A 15,974-nucleotide genomic window follows, 5' to 3' on the forward strand; every position below is an offset into this window, starting at 1 on the left:
TGGGCTCTGGGGTGAATATAGGAACAACTTCATGAGTCGTGTTGCCCACCCTGACCCTCCTGGGTGCTGTGTTGCAGAAAGCAGCGGGTTACCACCTGGACCTGTTCTGGGTGGGCATCCTCATGGCCGTCTGCTCCTTCATGGGGCTGCCCTGGTACGTGGCAGCCACCGTCATCTCCATCGCCCACATCGACAGCTTGAAGATGGAGACAGAGACCAGCGCCCCGGGGGAGCAGCCCCAGTTCCTGGGTGTCAGGTGAGGAAGGCTTGGCCGTGCTCTTCCTCGGGGTGGGGGGATAATCCAGACGCAGCAGCGGGTCCAGCCAGCATGGCCTCATCCTGCTTCTCTCGCTGTTCCAGGGAGCAGAGAGTGACTGGCATCATCGTCTTTGTGTTGACGGGGATTTCTGTCTTCCTGGCCCCTATCCTGAAGGTAAAACATCCCTGTTCCCTCATCCCCGTTCCCTCCCTGCAGATGTTTGGGGACCTGGGAAGAAAAAGCTGGATTCCCCCCCATCCCCATAGCCCCCAGCATTGGTCCCCATCCTTGGGAATGAGCTGCCACCTTCCTTGGGGTAAGCACCGTGTTTTTTCCATGTCCCCAGTACATCCCTATGCCAGTGCTTTACGGCGTCTTTCTGTACATGGGCGTTGCGTCGCTGAACGGCATCCAGGTAAGTGCTCCTCCTCCTCTTTCTCCTTAATGGCCATGAAGGGAACCTACACCAAAGCAAAAAGGGTGATTTTGACCCAAAAATCTGCCTGCATCCAGTATTTCCAGCTGCATGGGGCAGCAGACATCCAAAACCCTTCAAGAAACGTCGAAAAGCCCCAGATTCCCCATTTTGGGGATTAAAGAGGGTTTATCTGGGCAACCTGGGAGCCTGGGGAATGGGGCCGAGGGCTAATGCTGGCCTTCGTCCCACCGCAGTTTTGGGACCGCTGCAAGCTCTTCCTCATGCCAGCCAAGCACCAACCTGACTACGTCTTCCTCCGGCACGTGCCGTTGCGTCGCATCCACCTCTTCACGCTGGTGCAGATCGTCTGCCTGGCCGTCCTCTGGATCCTCAAATCCACCGTGGCCGCCATCATCTTCCCCGTCATGGTAAGGCCATCCCCCGGGCTGCTCTCATTTAGAAGATTTTTCTGAGATTTAAGGAAATTTTGGCAAGCGGGGCTTGGTCCCGTGGTGGTCCCCAGGTCTTGGGATGAGAGATCTCTTGCAGGTCCCGCTCTTGCATCTCTCCCCTCTTAGATTTTAGCCCTGATCCTGGTGAGGCGGCTGCTAGATTTTGTCTTCTCCCAACACGACCTGGCCTGGATTGACAACATCATCCCCGAGAAGGAGAAGAAGAAGGAGGATGACAAGAAGAAGAAGAAAAAAGGCAACAAAGGAGATAGCAGCAGCGATGAGGAGGTGGGTACAGGGTGGGTAGGGTGCTCCCATGGACAGCGAGGGCATCCTGGACCGGCCAGGGTGGGAAAGGTCCCACCGAAACCTCCAGGTTGGTGGGTTTGGGATGAAGATCTTTGATTCATGGTGGTGTTTCACTGCATATATAGGACCAGCTGATTGAGGGGCTTTAAGTGATGCTTTAGGGGCTGGCCAGAGGCTCCAGGGGATGCTCAAACTGCCCTGACAGCTGGAAAATCATGGAAGAAAAGAAATCATTAGGGAGAAGAGCCAAAATCCCATGGCTGAGGGTACAGCACCCATCGTACGATGGCAAAGCATGATTAATCCATGCAACCCCCTGCTGCAGACCATTCCGTGGGCAGAAGGGCTGAGTGTTTATTTGGGAAGAGGAAGGCAAAGCCTCCTTTTCCTCCTCATGCACCCACCTCTGGAGGTTTTGGGTCCCTTTGGGTGCTCCAGGTGGGCTTGGAGCCCACCCAGGCGCTTCCTTCACCGAATTTCCCTGCTTTCTTCCCCAGTTCCCACCTCCCTCAGTCATTAAGATTCCCATGGAACCCCTGCCATCGCAGCCCCAAAATGGGGGGTCCCATTGCCTCAGCCGTAAGTAAATTGCTCAGGACCCTCTCTCACATTCCCTACCGCTTCCTAACCACCCCCTGCAATGGGATCCGCTCGGCCACCGATGGCACTAACCCCGCTAAAAGACGCAGCCTGGATCCGTCCTGCCGAAGCGGGATTGAAAGCACATTTGAGAGGATGCAGCAGGCTCGGTGCTGCTAATAATTTTGTGTTCCAGGTGGCTGGGAAGCCAGGACTCTCCTGGGTCTCCCCCCTGAGCTAATGCTGATGGGGAATTATAAAACATATTTTTTTATATATATATAATTTGAGGATGTTTTGAGCCCCCAAAAGCAGGGGATGCAGAGCTTGTGGCGGCATTATCCCGGCTGCGAGAGAGCAGATGTGTTCAGTTTGGCTCAACCTTCTGCCCGAAACATCATATGTGAGCTGGTGCAAAGCCAGCCATGACCAAAAAAATTCGGAATAAGTCTGGGTGTTTGTTCCAGCTTGGCACCAGGTTGCATCATGCTGCCAGCAAGTATTAACGCAATAATTCATTGACTCTGTCCTCAGGCTGCTGCTAGCAGGGGCTGGTGGGGCTTTTCTCGTTCTCTAATCACCCCACAAATCAGCATTTCTTGGAGATTTTCTCCTTCTCCCACTGTCCATAGGATGCTGGACCCGGTGACAGGTTGGGGGGGGGGGCTGAGTTGATTTTGGGGGGGGGGTGTCCTTCCTCACCCAGGAAGTGTTTTACCTCCGTGTCCCCCCAGGAAAGAGGTCCTCCACCTGGAGCTTTGCGTTCTGATTCCTCCCCGAATGGTTCAGACCTGGATCGCAGGTAAACAGCCCCAAATGGGCTCCCCCACCTGCTCCCCCATCCCCGAGGGACCAGCACCCGCTATGGAAGTCATTTTCAGGGTCACTGACCGATGCTCCTGGCTCACTTGTTCGAGCCTGTTGCCATCATCCTCGGGCATTTCTGAAATATCCGAATGCATTTTCGCCACATCCCTCTGTAGTTTGGGTGCTTTCGTTTGCTGGCCCCAGCTATCGGGTTGTTGGGAGCGGGACTGCGTGGGATGGCGCATCCCGAGCCTGGCGCAAGAGGGTTTAGAGCAATCAAAATGCCACTGGGTAACAGCCGCAGGGATTTATAGGACTGGGATGTACATCTGAATCCTGAAAGCTTGGGATTATTCTCCACCTGCAGCTGTGAATTCTGCAGATCGTACATATTAAGGGCAAAATATCATATTTTAATGAATTTTTACTGGTGGTCCCATCATCCAAAGCCCTTTGCTGGGGGTGCTGGGGTGGTTTTGGGATGCGGGTACCCGTGCCCAGATGTTCAATTCCCTGTCTCCTCCTCAGTATTACGCTTCACCTGAAGATTTCGTGCCCGTCGTCTCCTGCATTTAACTACTCCCGAAACCCCATCTGCGCCGTGCCCCAGGTGAAGATAGAGATGGAGTCGGACTACGAGGATACCGACACTGAAAAACCGCCTCGGGACATGGGCAGTGAGACCACGCTATAGTCCCGCGCAGCGCTTCCTCTGCGATTTATATATATATATAGATATTTATATATTCATATATATATATAAAGTAAATTGGGCTTATTTTTCTATGTGAGGAGGAGGAGGAGACCGGTGACCCCAGGGGTCCGTCGCTCTGGTAGTTTTTAGCGTCACGAGTTAAACACGTTGTTGAATTTTCTCCCTTTCTGCCGGGCGAAGGCGTTGCCGCTGGTGGCGAAACGGGGCTGAAAAGGTGGAATTGGTGATTTTGGCCTCCGCTCACCCTGGAGCCGTTGCTGGGCTGGAGAAGCTGAAGGTGGTTGGGGCTGTGGGAGCAGCCAGGATGCAGGTAGGGCTAACGGGGGAGGGGACTGTGCCGGGGTGATGTTTTCAAGGGGGATTTTTGGGGTGAGGAGGAGGTTTGCATGGCTGAGAAGGAAAGGGGAGCGTGCATCCCTGCTCCCCAATCCCTGAAATCGCAACGCGGCTCTCGGGGAGTCTCGTTTCGTGGAGGGGTCGATGCGTCGGGCTTTGTGTCGGCAGGAGGATGCCAGTCCAAGCCCACGGCACCAGGGAGTCCCTTCCGGAGGCACAGCATCCCAGGCGTGGTGGTGGGGATGCAGGAGGGACCCGCCAGCCATGGAGGGACCCCGGCTCTGCCCACCCCGGGCTGGATGTGTAGGAGGGTACGAGGAGGTATGGCAGGGCAGGAAAGGAGCTGTGCCCCAGGAAGGAGGAAAAGCAGTTCAGGTGTAAGGTTGTTGCCGCTTGAGGGTAACAGCAGACGGGCCGCGGTGGGAGAGCAGAGCAGGGAACGGGGCTTCGGTTTCCGCAAGGGAATCAGGAATGGTTTCTGCAGGCAGCGGGGGACGGTTTCTGCCGGAAAATGGGATCGGTTGCTGCAGCGAAGCCGTTTGGTCTCCCATCCCCATGTCCTCACCCGCGGTTTTCCCAGGGCCATCCCTGGCCCCAGTAACAGCCGCATCTCTTCCTCCGGACGGGAGCGAGACGTGCCCGAGCCGTTCTCTCGCTGGAGGACCCTGCTCCGCCTGCCCGGCCCCTGCGCGAGGGGCTTTGCGCCCACTTTAGCTCCTCAATCCTGGTTATTCGCACACGGTTTAACAGCAAGCGGCTCGTAACGGGGAGGGGAGAGCAAGCGTGTCCCCCACCACGTACCCACCTGTGCTTTCAGGCTCGCATCCAGCAGCTCCCCGCTTGGTCTCCGGTCGGCATTTTGGCTCCGCAAAGGGTTCTTCCCACCCGTCGCTGTCTTTGGGGTCTCTGGGAAAGGAAGGGAAGGGAGCAGGTTAGGAGTCAGCGTGGGCACTGAGCTCAGTTTGGCTCTGCCCGGCTCTCACCACCTCTTTTTTCCAGCAGCGCCAGGGCAGTGATGAGGCTTTTAAAGGTTGGTTGGTTGGGTTTTTTTTCCTTCCATGGGCTACACCCAGCTGTGGTTTAGAAACACTGGTCTGAAGCAATCCTCTCAAATCTGTTGCTTTTACTCATTTTTGCTAGATGCGGTCTTTATTTTTTCTCTGTTTCAAACCTCACAGAGCCCCAACCCTTCCCCCAAGCCGAAACAGCCTACCTGATATTTATACCAGCCGTATGGGGGTCTCTGGGACACCAGTTAAATATTGCAACTGCTCTGAACCTTTGTGTGGGACAGATCCCAGTTCTCTGTAAATAGCCAAGTCCAGCAAAGACTCGAAGGCAATTTCCTATTTATAGCAATTTTTTCTGGTTCAAGTACACCTCCTGGGGAAATGTGGTGAGATAAATAACACAGTATTATTACACCCATCACCACTTAAGCGAGAGCCATGTAGCTTGACGTTAACCTTAAGAACTATTTCAACTTGAACGCATCGTGTCTATTTTGTAGCATTTTGTACCAATCTCCTGTGTGGTAGCTGAAGCGCGGTACAGGTACACTTACAATTTTAATCAAACAGGTTCATTTGCTTTAGCCAGTACGTCAGCTCTACTACCCCATGCCCCCAGAAAGGCTTTGTGGACTCTGGTAGATGTTTCATAGAGCTGAAGCCACTCTAGCATCCAGCTTGTTTTGACTAAATTTGTCCTTTTTGCAAGGTTCACACGTGGTTTCTACTTTTTGTATATGAAAACAGTGGAGCGTCTCAGATTTGCCACCTCCATTACAGTACCACTTTAGCCATTTTGTATTTATCAGTGATACAACCCAATAAACCTCATTTCAATGAGTCTCAGCTCTTAGTGTGTTTTTGGTGCAGAGTCCTTGAACCTCAGCTTTCCTTCCCACACGGTTAGTGTTTTTATAAGCCCCCTCCCCTGTAGGGGAAAACCATGAATGTGGGGTTAGTGCCGAGTCACCAGGTGCCTCCAGCAACAGCAGTTCAGCATCACAACAAACCTTTCCTGCTCCCAGAAAGGTGAGATCAGTCTTTCCAGGGAATACACGAAGAGGAAGGAGTCCAAGACACGTACCTCGCTGCCCACAAACAATGCTGCATGTAAGTTTTTCCATCCTTCCCAAGGCATCATGATCCCAGGTAAGGTTAATGTTCAATGGATAATTAGAGCTTGCAAAACAAACTCATTAGAGGACTAAGTTTGTACTGTCATGCAGTTAGGAAACAGCATCAGGAAGCTGAACAGGTTTTGTTCAGGCATGAAACCAAACAGACCTGCTTATTTCTAAGCTGAGTTGGTGATGCATGTAGCAGTTGTGTCTTAGCTAAACTCAGGGAGAAAGCCAGACCTAATCCTGCTCCGCAGTGACAAGGGAGCTTGCATCATAAGTGCTATAGTAAACTATTGCTGGAGGCTGCTCTCCTTTTCTGGGAGAAGTGAAAAAACTTGCACAGTAATAATTCTAGGACACAAGTAGCATTTTTTTGTCTTCTCATACTTTATTTAGAGTTAGCCTGCATTATTCACTAAGTACTTGCACGCTTTACAATACAGTCCAGGAAACCTCCTGTGTGCCCAATGTAGGCACCAACAGTCCCCACCCCATTGTTCTTTGGTTAGAAAAAAAGGCTTTTTAAAAAAGTCACCATCCAAATAGCAAAAAAAAAACCAACCAAAACAGTTTAGCTGCACCCTAGAAGAACATGTTACAACAAATCTGCCACTGCCCAGGGCCCCGCACAGGCTGCGAACAGACATATGGCTTTTTTTTTTTTCCTTTTCAAGTAACTTCTTCTACAGAAGAGCGTAACTCTAAACATCTGGTGTTGAATAAAGACTTCAGCACAAGTCAAACACAAGCAGTCTGGGCAGACTGAGCATTTGTGAGAACAGAACCATGAAGATCATTGCTTTTGCACTGTGGACCAGTGCTCTACCTCCCACGGGATTGCTAACGCCACACCGAGCTCCCGGGGGAGCTGCATGCCCAGGATCCTGACTGTCACCTAGTCCCTGCAAGAGCAGGGCAGGCTTCCTAGAAGAGCTAGCTTAAACATAAAGCAGCTTTGCTAGCATGAGTAGGCCAGAAGCGTAGATGCTTACACCTTAGTACAACTAATGTGCATATGCTTCAGCTTCCAGTAAATATCTATGACCTCAGAATAGGAAATTCCACTTCCAATACAATAAATAAAAATATTGCATTTTCTATCGGCCTGTTTGGGAGTCAGTTTGGAATGTTGTTTTCAGTGCTAAAGAGAATCCCACATTAAGCGGTTAATGCTTTCAGCTCTTTGGGTTTCAACAGCTTCTTGGCAGCAATGATGGTGTTCTTCATCAGCATGGCAACTGTCATGGGCCCAACTCCCCCAGGGACCGGAGTGATGTAGCTGGCTTTCTTCTTCACCCCTGCAGGAAGGAAAGCTAGAGCTTCACATACAAGTCAAAAGCAGCGACACTTATCAAGCTGGCTGGCCAGTACAAAGCTGTAACCAGTCTAACATTGTTCAAATTCCTTCAAGATTACTAGCTAAGGAATAGCAGTTTCTCAAGGTGGACTTTTTCCCCCCTGTAATTCGGGGCAGGGGAGCGCACACCATAGTCTGTCCATCCCTGCTACAGGCTTAACTGCAAAGCCCAAGGTAGGGGAAAAGCAAAAAGCGAGGTCTAATAGCTGGATTTCTAGCACAGAAATGTCAAGTCCAAGACTAGATGTGGGCTTCACACGTGCCCTTGAGGGCAGCCACAATAAAGTACTAACATTCCCCCTCTCTCTTTCTTCCAGGAGGAGGTTCCAGTGTCTCTCACGCAAAAGCGCAGGGCTCATCGCCAACAGTCTGTCTGGGCAACGTTGCAGCTAAGTGGTGAGCGAGGCCAGTGAGTAGCAAGCCAGAAGGTAAGTTCTGCATGTTTTTATTTAAAAGCAGGAGTATGAGTGATGAATTGGAGGAGAGGCAAAGCAACCTGACTGCTTAGGTTCAGGATGAGTCTCCTCTGCCTTGCAACATACAGCTTTCCCATGGCATATTTACAGGAAGAGCTGCACCCTTGCATATGGTACAATTTTGAATGCACCAACCAAGAGAACAGAAGCACAGTCTGCCTCTGCTCAGTCACATGAACTGGGACTTTCTCCTCCCCCTCTCAGCTCCCTAGATGTTTAACTCTCAAGGAACCAGATGCAGAGCCTTTCCATACCTTCAAAATCCACATCGCCAACCAGCCTTGACTTGGCAGTGACAGGATCCTGCACTCTTGTTATCCCCACATCAATAACTGCAGCTCCTTCTTTGATCATATCAGCTGTGATCAGGTTGGGTATGCCTGCAAGAAGAAAACAGAATCAAATGCTCATGGTGGTGCTAAACAGCCCCCCTGCTCCCCTTCACCCCATCTTCATGTTATGTCTTCACTCACCTGGGCCTTACTGCCTCAGAAAAGAGTTGGACTCAATCTTAAGGGTCTTTTCCAACCTGAAGGATTCTACCATTCTACAAAATGCAAATCTACCCAGAGTTGCACAGTCCAGCACTACCTCCTTAATGTTCAGCTCCATCAGGAATTTGAGCTGTTTACTTATAACCTCAGAGTGTAAAGAACTGGAATCCACCCCCAGAAAGAGGTCTGGCAAAGCAGCTGGGACCAAAGCATCCTCTCCAAGTCGAAACCTTAAAGCTCACATTTGAAGTCTGTGGCTGTGTTTGTTCACGCAGCTCCAGCAACTTTTTTGCACCTGCACTAAGTCAGCAAGCTGGACCAGCGTCCGAGACCACTGCAACCCAGCTTGGCAGAGGCACTGGCTTTGCCCAGGGGCTGTAAAACCCCCAGATGACAGGGGGAGAGGGGTGGGGAGCAGCAGCTTTCTGCTAAGCCACCCTTTCAGGGTGGAGTGTGTTTGTCTGGTTCTGCCAGATACTGCTGGCTCAGAGGAACTCATTCCCACCCTCTGCTTAGTTACCTCTTTCCTGTAAGCCTTCCCCTGGTCTGCTGACCACCTTTGGCAATTCACATGCCTTACCTGCCAGCAGCACTTCTGCCGTCGTTATGTGCACCGACACCTTCAACACCACTTCTAATCCTTCCAGCACCTTGTCTCTTTATACCCAGTTTCCAACCCACATTTTCTCTCCTCCCTCCCCACAGGCTCACACCCAGCTTCTGCTGCCAAACAGACACCCCAAATCAGCTCAACTCCTCTGCTGATGAACTAACTCCATGCCAAGGGTACAGCCTGGAGAAGAGCACACCTCTGAGAGATTCCTTGTGCTCTGAAGATGGCACTGCAGCTGTCGCTCAGCATTTTGTCTGTCTCTAGGTAAGCAGATGCTATCTTGGTATTTTTTTTTCCCTCTTCCTCACATAAATACAGAACTGTGTGCATGTATAACAGAGCCTGTCTGTAGCCGTTCCCTAGATCTGATCAGGTGCTTGCTGGCATACCAACCCCTCCTGCCAGATGTTATTTTACATTTCAAAGGCAGAGCTACAAACAGCTCTGCTACCAAGATCAAGTATGTGGCTCCTAGGCTTAATCACAGGATTAACTGGCTGGCTCAAACAGCCCCTCAGCTGCTGTCCTAGCCCTCGCCTACAGCAGCTGCAGCCAGCCATGAGAGCACCAGACTCTCCTACACTGCCAGAGCTGCCTCAGATAGGGAGGCCCCAGGACATTCAATACTGACAGGATTGTCTCCTGTGAGCAACGATTCCCATCAGAAACGCCACACAAACTGCAGTGCGGCACCCTCTGTGCGCCTTGCCTGCACTATTAGTAGAGTTGGGTCTTACCTGCTGCCGCTACCACAATATCAGCACGGATAGTGTGTTGCTTCAGCTGCTCCTTGGGAGTGTAACGGTGGGATATTGTGACTGTGGCATCACCTGCAAGAGTGGTTACATGGAGCTTTTTAATTCACATACACAACTCAAACCCAGGCACTTCTCTAAATCTTCCCCTTTGACCACCTGTGTATTTATCAGGAACATCAGAGCCTGATAAGAAACCCCAGGGAACAGCCTACAGAGTCAGAGGGAGGGATATGGTACGGAAGAGGACAAGGACTCACTGAAGAAGGCTCCAAAATGTTACAAGACTGACTGTACAGAGTTAACTCCTCAGCCTTGACCACAGCCCATGTGATGGGCCAGAGTCCCTAAGGTGCTCCTGGGACTAGTTTAGGAGCCTAAAGAGGCCCGCGTGACAGGCAGAGGATTTCCTTCTACAGCTGCCTGGCGCACAGGCTCTGAGGCCACCAAGCTCTTACCTCCTGGGCGCTCGTGCCTCCCGTCCGTATGCAGCAACATGGCGATGGGCATGCCCACATTCTTTGACCTGCCGGCCACCACCACGTTTTTCCCCAGCGTTGGGATGCCTGCAGAGGACAAGATGGAGTCTTAAAACAACCACAAGCTGGAGTTATGCCAGGCAGCAGCCAAATACTGCAGCAGCAGCTTACCAGTTCTCTTAATGATCTCCCACACCCCCCACGGGGTAGCCGGCAGCATGGAGTACTGGTCAAGGCACATGCGACCCACATTTATCACATGAAAGCCATCAACGTCTTTGTCTGGAGTCACAGCGTTGCAAATCTTGCGCTCATCAATATGTTCTGGAAGAGAAGAAAAAACTTTAACTCTAGGGATCAGCCAAAAGCCTGCTCTTTGCAGTCAGCCAGAGCCCTGACCTCCTGCACCAGCCCCTTCAGAGTTCAAAAGCTTGAAGCTACTCAAGACTTCCAGCAAGCTCAAGGCTAACTGCTCCCAGCAGAAGGGAACTGGAACTGCTTCGGGACTACAGCGTCGCTAATGCTGAGAGGGTATTTTTAGGCAGCCTCAGCATCACAACAGAGTTCAAGCTTCTGGCTCTGGAAGCTGATACTCCCTCCACAAGAATAGATTTCTGTGACCCCCAGCAACTTAACTCATGCAGGCAGCTGTGTGATCGAGTAGCTGCATCAACTTCTTTATGCTGCATCATGGCAGGGTGCCACCTCTCATGTCATTGGGTAGCCCCCGTGCTACTCCTCCTTCTGGCACATACAAACCCTTAAAAGCTTTATGTTAAAATGAAACAGATGGAAAGCTAGCTACTCACCAGGTAAAGGAAGCTGTACTAAAAGGCCATCCACACTGGCATCATTATTGAGTTTGCTGATCAAATCCAGCAGCTCCTCTTCAGTAATAGAAGCCGGCCTGAGGATGGTTTCACTGCTGATTCCTGCACAGCCATTGAAAGCACTGCATTAGAGAGCCACGTGGGCACAAGTGCAAGAGCAGTTTTCTTAATCCATGCAGATTTAAGTTGCCCTGTTCATTGCTCTACTAAATCTGACAAGCACACACCAAGGATCATATGCTTTCTGTAACAAAGAGCACCTTCCAGGCCGGAGACCTTCACAAGGCTTGCAAGTTACGGTTAAGGGCCGTTAGTGTCGGTCTAATGACCTGGGAAAGACTACTTGGAAGCAGAAACCCTCCGAATGCAGAGAGGGCTTGGAGAAACCTAACCAAAGTGTGCTACAACGGAGATGCAACTGCACATCCTGTGGTCCCTCTTGACACAGCAAGAAGGGGATGTTAGCCTAAAAATCTCAGCTCCAAAAGAAGGCTACGGCAGGACAAAACCCAAGGAGAAATTAAACCCTTTATTGCCCCTAACCCCTTTCAGCACATTTTCTTCAGAAGCATACTTGGCCAAACAATGAGCAGGACCTCAGCTTGCAAGATTGGAAGCAGTCACAGGGTAGCAAGGATGCTGAACGATGACTGCATCTCAAGTATTTGAGGAAAGACGGCAAAGCAGAGCCTTGTCTGTGCTTTATATGAACCTAGAAAAACTGCAAATCCAAACTACAGAGCTTGATGTTGCCCCAAGGGACTCAAATGGCACAATGCACACGTGAACTGTGTTTATTAACTACGTCCCAGTACAACAATGAAGGCAGCCAAAAGAGTCATAGCAAATGCTGGGGCAAACAGGGACTTCCACGCAGCCGAGGTGAAAAGCTGCCAGATGGATGGATCCCAAAAAGCTTCCCTCGGCCTCCAGCAGAGAGGACTCCCAACTACAGCAAGATAAAACACTCACTCACTCCACTTTTTTGGAACAGAGCGCAAGACATACCAACGTCAGCAGCCGCTTTGGTTTTGTTCAGTACGTAGGAGTGACTTGCTGGATCTTCACCGACAAGAACAACGCTGAGGTGAGGTCTCTTGTTTCCAGCTGCTACCCACTGCTCAACCTCGTGACGGGCTTCCTGCCTGATCTGCCGGGCCAGCTTCCTTCCAGAAATCACAACGGCATCATTTCTGCAACAGATAAAGCATTACCAAAGCAGTCAGCATCGTTAGGACTTGTCATTAGGGCTCTGTGCAACACAGACCAGGAAAAGCTCTTTCACTCAAGCCTTACTTTTACAAGCCTATTGCACCTTTATACCAAATCATATTAAGCAGCATAGTTCAGTCTTAGTTTACAGCTTTGCTGCCCAAAGCCAGGATCAGCAAACAAAACTACCAAAGGGACCAACTTATTTGTGCAGCCTGAGAACGCTTACACGCTATTCTTCTCTGCGAGGTGTGCATCGTTTGTCTGGTGCATGTTTCAAGCTAAGATACTGTTAGCTCCCATTTGTAGAAAGCCAGTCACTCATTCCTTGCAAAGGCATGACAGCTTCACTACAAAGGGCGTACATGAAGCAGAACTCACTCCACTTAAGTGGAGCTTCCACCACCGAAGAGGTCTATTGAGTAATTCCAGCTCATTGGATGCAGCAAGGGAGGCACAGCGTGCCATGCTTCTGTACCGAGTGCTGTTCCCAGAGATCCTCATCCCCCACAAATTCCTCGGCGAGACCGTCGGCCCATCTAGCACAGCACGCACCTCACGCAAGCCAGTCTCATGCCTTCCCCTGCTCAAGTAAGTGCTGCTACAGCTACAGTCGTGCCTTCAGGCTGTTAAAGCTGGGCTGGGGGTACGTGGTTTCACCCCCTCTGACAGACTCCAACGTCTAGCTGGAGTAGAAGGGACAGTTGCCCGTTTGAACCAGGTCAAAACAACTCCTTGCATACATTTCTGGTCTAAATTGGTAACGGGAATATCCAGTCACCACCAAATACATTCCAGGCAACTAGACACCCTGCAGTACATAGAAAGGCTGGCTTGACCTACAGCTAGCTGGGAGGCCACGGCTGCCAGTCCCCACTCACAAAAGGCTGTCACAACACTGCTCACATTTGGTTTTTTTTTTCTTCAGGTTATCACTACAACTCTTATTTGAAGATCATTCTTGTTCACTAATCCCTTTGGGAGAAGGTACACCTTCACAAGCTTCAGTTCTAGACTTCACTATAGCATTGCCTCATGACGAGCACCTTACTTGCTCCATTATTCCTTCCTCTGAGCCACAGCTAGCAAAGATGCTCCCACAGTGTTACTGTCATTTATGGTGCCTTCCCAAATCGCAAGGACCAGCTCATTTCTGAAGCAATATACATCAGAACTCCACAAGCTACTCAACTTGCCACAGGAATCCAGGAGACGACTGACCCACAGGAGAAAGCCCAACAGCACCGAGTGCAGTTTCCAACCCTCCATGTACCATCCAATGGGAGTGAGCCAAACTGCTGCAGTTTGTCCTCAAAAATCTGTCAGCTGCCTGGCGCACAGACCTTCTCCTACCAGGATCCCACGTTAAGTCCAACACTGCTGTATTCTGACCTTCTCTAGGTACAATCCTGATCCTGGAGCACTGGGGACAGCTGCCACAGGGGAAAGCCACCACAAGAGCCGCTCCAGCCACATACCTGCATCCCTGACCTACTCAAATATGTAGTTTTCTCCCATTTACTGGGAATTAAATGCTGCTTCATCCCCAACACTAATCACCCCAGACAAACTTATTTAACAATAACCAGCAAAACCCCATTCCAGACCAGCTCAGCCCCCTGGCCCTCTAATTCTTATATTTGAGCTAAACCTGCGCTAAACTACTGTACACCCGCTTAGATACATCTATGGAAATTACAAGTGCCTGGCAAGCTAGGGAAAGGAAAACTCATTAGATCACAGACACCTCATGCCAAGAGGCTACCCAAATCTTCCCCTTACATAAGCCTGAAGTCTGGGTGCCCAGCCTGGGGTTCCAGGGGACGGGGAGAAGCATCAGTCCCCCTTGTGAGCTATAGGAAAGCCAAAATAAGAGCTGGGAGCCCTGTTTAGAGTAGGGAACGGGGGTGAAACCAAAGCACCCGAGCAGCAGCAGCTCCCTGAAGGGCTCTCGGTGCACGGGAGCAAAATCCACGGGAGGGTGGTGCAGAAGTGGAAGGAGAAAGTTTGTGGGTGCACAGCCTGAGCCACAGGTGGGATGCTTGGGGTACGATGCTTCGGGGAGAGGGGGGGTTCTCTGGTCCCTCTCACACCGTCTTAATCTGGGTTCAGCCTGAGATCGGGCCCCCCGAGAGGCACCTCTGGGGGTGCGGGGAGAGCCCGGTAGACCCGGTGTGTCCCCCCACCCCCCCGCCCGGAGTGAGGGGGAAGCCCAACATACACCATGCAAGGCGGGAGCGGGATTTCATCAGCCTGCACCGCTCGGGGTGACCGCTGGGGGTCCGCCTCAGTCATCCCCGGTGCCGGTGGCGATGAGCCGGGTCTCTACCCCAGCCCGGTGGGTGAGGCGAAGGAGAAGGTGGGGGGGGTGAGGGCCAGGCCGAGCCTCCCCCTCCTCACGCCAGCACTGGGCGGAGGAAAGGGACGATCCCCACTTACCCCACCACACAGGTGTATTTAAAAAGGCCGGATCGGGCCGTACCTGGGCGCGCTGAGGTGGAGGCGGCGATCCCGGGGCCGCAGCGCGGCGCGGCCGAGGGTGCGGAGCGGGCAGAGCGCGGTCGCCATGGCAGCGGCGGGCGCTGAGGGAGCTGCGGCGGCGGCGGCGGGAAGCGGGAGTGAGGCTCTCTGCCCCGCCCGTCGCCTTATATAGGAGGAGGGGCGGGGAGAGCGTCCGGCTCCTCCCCTTCTCGCCGCCCGCGGCAGCCAATCGCGGAGGGGAGAGTTGAACGGAGGTGGAGAGGGAGGGGGCGGGGCGGAGCGGGAGTTTCCCGGCGGCGATCGGGGTAGAGGGAGAGAGGAGCTAGGGAGAGGGGGTGGGCGGGGCGGGCGGAGAAGAAGAGGGGCGTGATTGGTGGAGACGGGTGAGGCTTCTCCTCTCTAATTGGGCACGGCGGCGCTCATTGGCTGGGCCCGGGGGGGCAAGAGGGGCTGCGGGATCCGTGCAACGCGGGGCGGGGCAGGGGGCGGGGTCAAGATTGGGTCTAGGGCTGGGCCTGGGGTTAGGCCAGGGGTCAGGGTCGGGATTAGGGCTGGGGGTCAGGTTTAGGGCTGCGATTTGGGTGGGGGTTAGGGCGGGATTAGGGCTGAGCGAGGGAATGGGATTGGGATTGGGGCTGGGATTGGGGCTGGGATGGGGGTTAGGGCTGGGATTGAAGTTAGGTCTATATGTGGGATTGGGGTTAGGGCTGCAGTTGGGATCCGGGCTAGGTTTCCATCTGGGATTGGGATGAGATTAAATACAGGACTGTGAGTATGTCTAAAACCAGACTGAGGTTGAAATTAGGATTAGGGTTAGGTCTAGTTTAGGGACTAAGTGTACACGCACCAGGACGGGCAGCTTAGCTGCTAAAAAATAGAGGAGATTTTTGCTGTGGGAGGTTGTGACGGGGCCTAGCAGCTGGTGTTGTCCCTCGTCAGGCATCACAAAACCTCGGCAAAACCTGGGGGTGAGCCGGGCGCTCCCAGCTCCCAGTGCTCCCAGCTCCAGGCAATCCCAGCACAGAGGGACTGGAAGCAGGATCCCACACCCGAGCAGGCACAGGGCGGCCATCCGTCAGCATCTATCAACGGCGAGAGGGAACCGTTACTCACCGTTAGTATTTCTCTGCTGTTTCTGGCCATGCTCTCCACAGGTGGAAAAATTAAATGCTTTTGTGCAGAACTAAATACCATTAATTTAATTTTTAATGGATCCTGTGTGGCGTCTCCTGGCCCATGGCACCAGATCGGGTCAGGACGGGTGTGAACGC

The 15,974-nt window shown here is 52.2% G+C and overlaps 2 protein-coding genes across 11 annotated transcripts in view; one reads left to right on the plus strand and one right to left on the minus strand.

Moving 5' to 3' along the window:
* Positions 1–6,573, plus strand: part of SLC4A5 (solute carrier family 4 member 5) — a 29,888-nt gene extending 23,315 nt beyond the window's left edge. For 8 of the 10 annotated variants that reach the window (XM_069801151.1, XM_069801152.1, XM_069801153.1 and 5 more), the window contains 7 exons: positions 78–256; positions 361–433; positions 606–674; positions 932–1,105; positions 1,256–1,417; positions 2,752–2,819; positions 3,353–6,573. In XM_069801151.1, the coding sequence (XP_069657252.1) occupies positions 78–256; positions 361–433; positions 606–674; positions 932–1,105; positions 1,256–1,417; positions 2,752–2,819; positions 3,353–3,518 (891 nt within the window). In that variant the 3' untranslated portion in view covers positions 3,519–6,573. Of the gene's footprint in view, positions 1–77; positions 257–360; positions 434–605; positions 675–931; positions 1,106–1,255; positions 1,418–1,935; positions 2,018–2,751; positions 2,820–3,352 lie in introns of all 10 variants that reach the window. The other 2 variants (XM_069801155.1, XM_069801154.1) reach the window with 1 other exon arrangement.
* On the minus strand, positions 6,356–14,841 carry MTHFD2 (methylenetetrahydrofolate dehydrogenase (NADP+ dependent) 2, methenyltetrahydrofolate cyclohydrolase). Its single transcript, XM_069801158.1, has 8 exons — positions 14,705–14,841; positions 12,019–12,203; positions 10,990–11,112; positions 10,352–10,504; positions 10,160–10,267; positions 9,684–9,776; positions 8,094–8,219; positions 6,356–7,304 (listed from the first exon to the last, which is right to left on the minus strand). The coding sequence occupies exons 1-8, from the start codon at positions 14,788–14,790 to the stop codon at positions 7,165–7,167; spliced, it is 1,014 nt and encodes a 337-aa protein (XP_069657259.1). The 5' UTR covers positions 14,791–14,841; the 3' UTR covers positions 6,356–7,164.
* Between the last annotated feature and the right edge of the window lie 1,133 nt (positions 14,842–15,974).

This window comes from Haliaeetus albicilla, chromosome 13 (assembly GCF_947461875.1).
Source record: "Haliaeetus albicilla chromosome 13, bHalAlb1.1, whole genome shotgun sequence".
Classification (NCBI taxonomy): Eukaryota; Metazoa; Chordata; class Aves; order Accipitriformes; family Accipitridae; genus Haliaeetus; species Haliaeetus albicilla.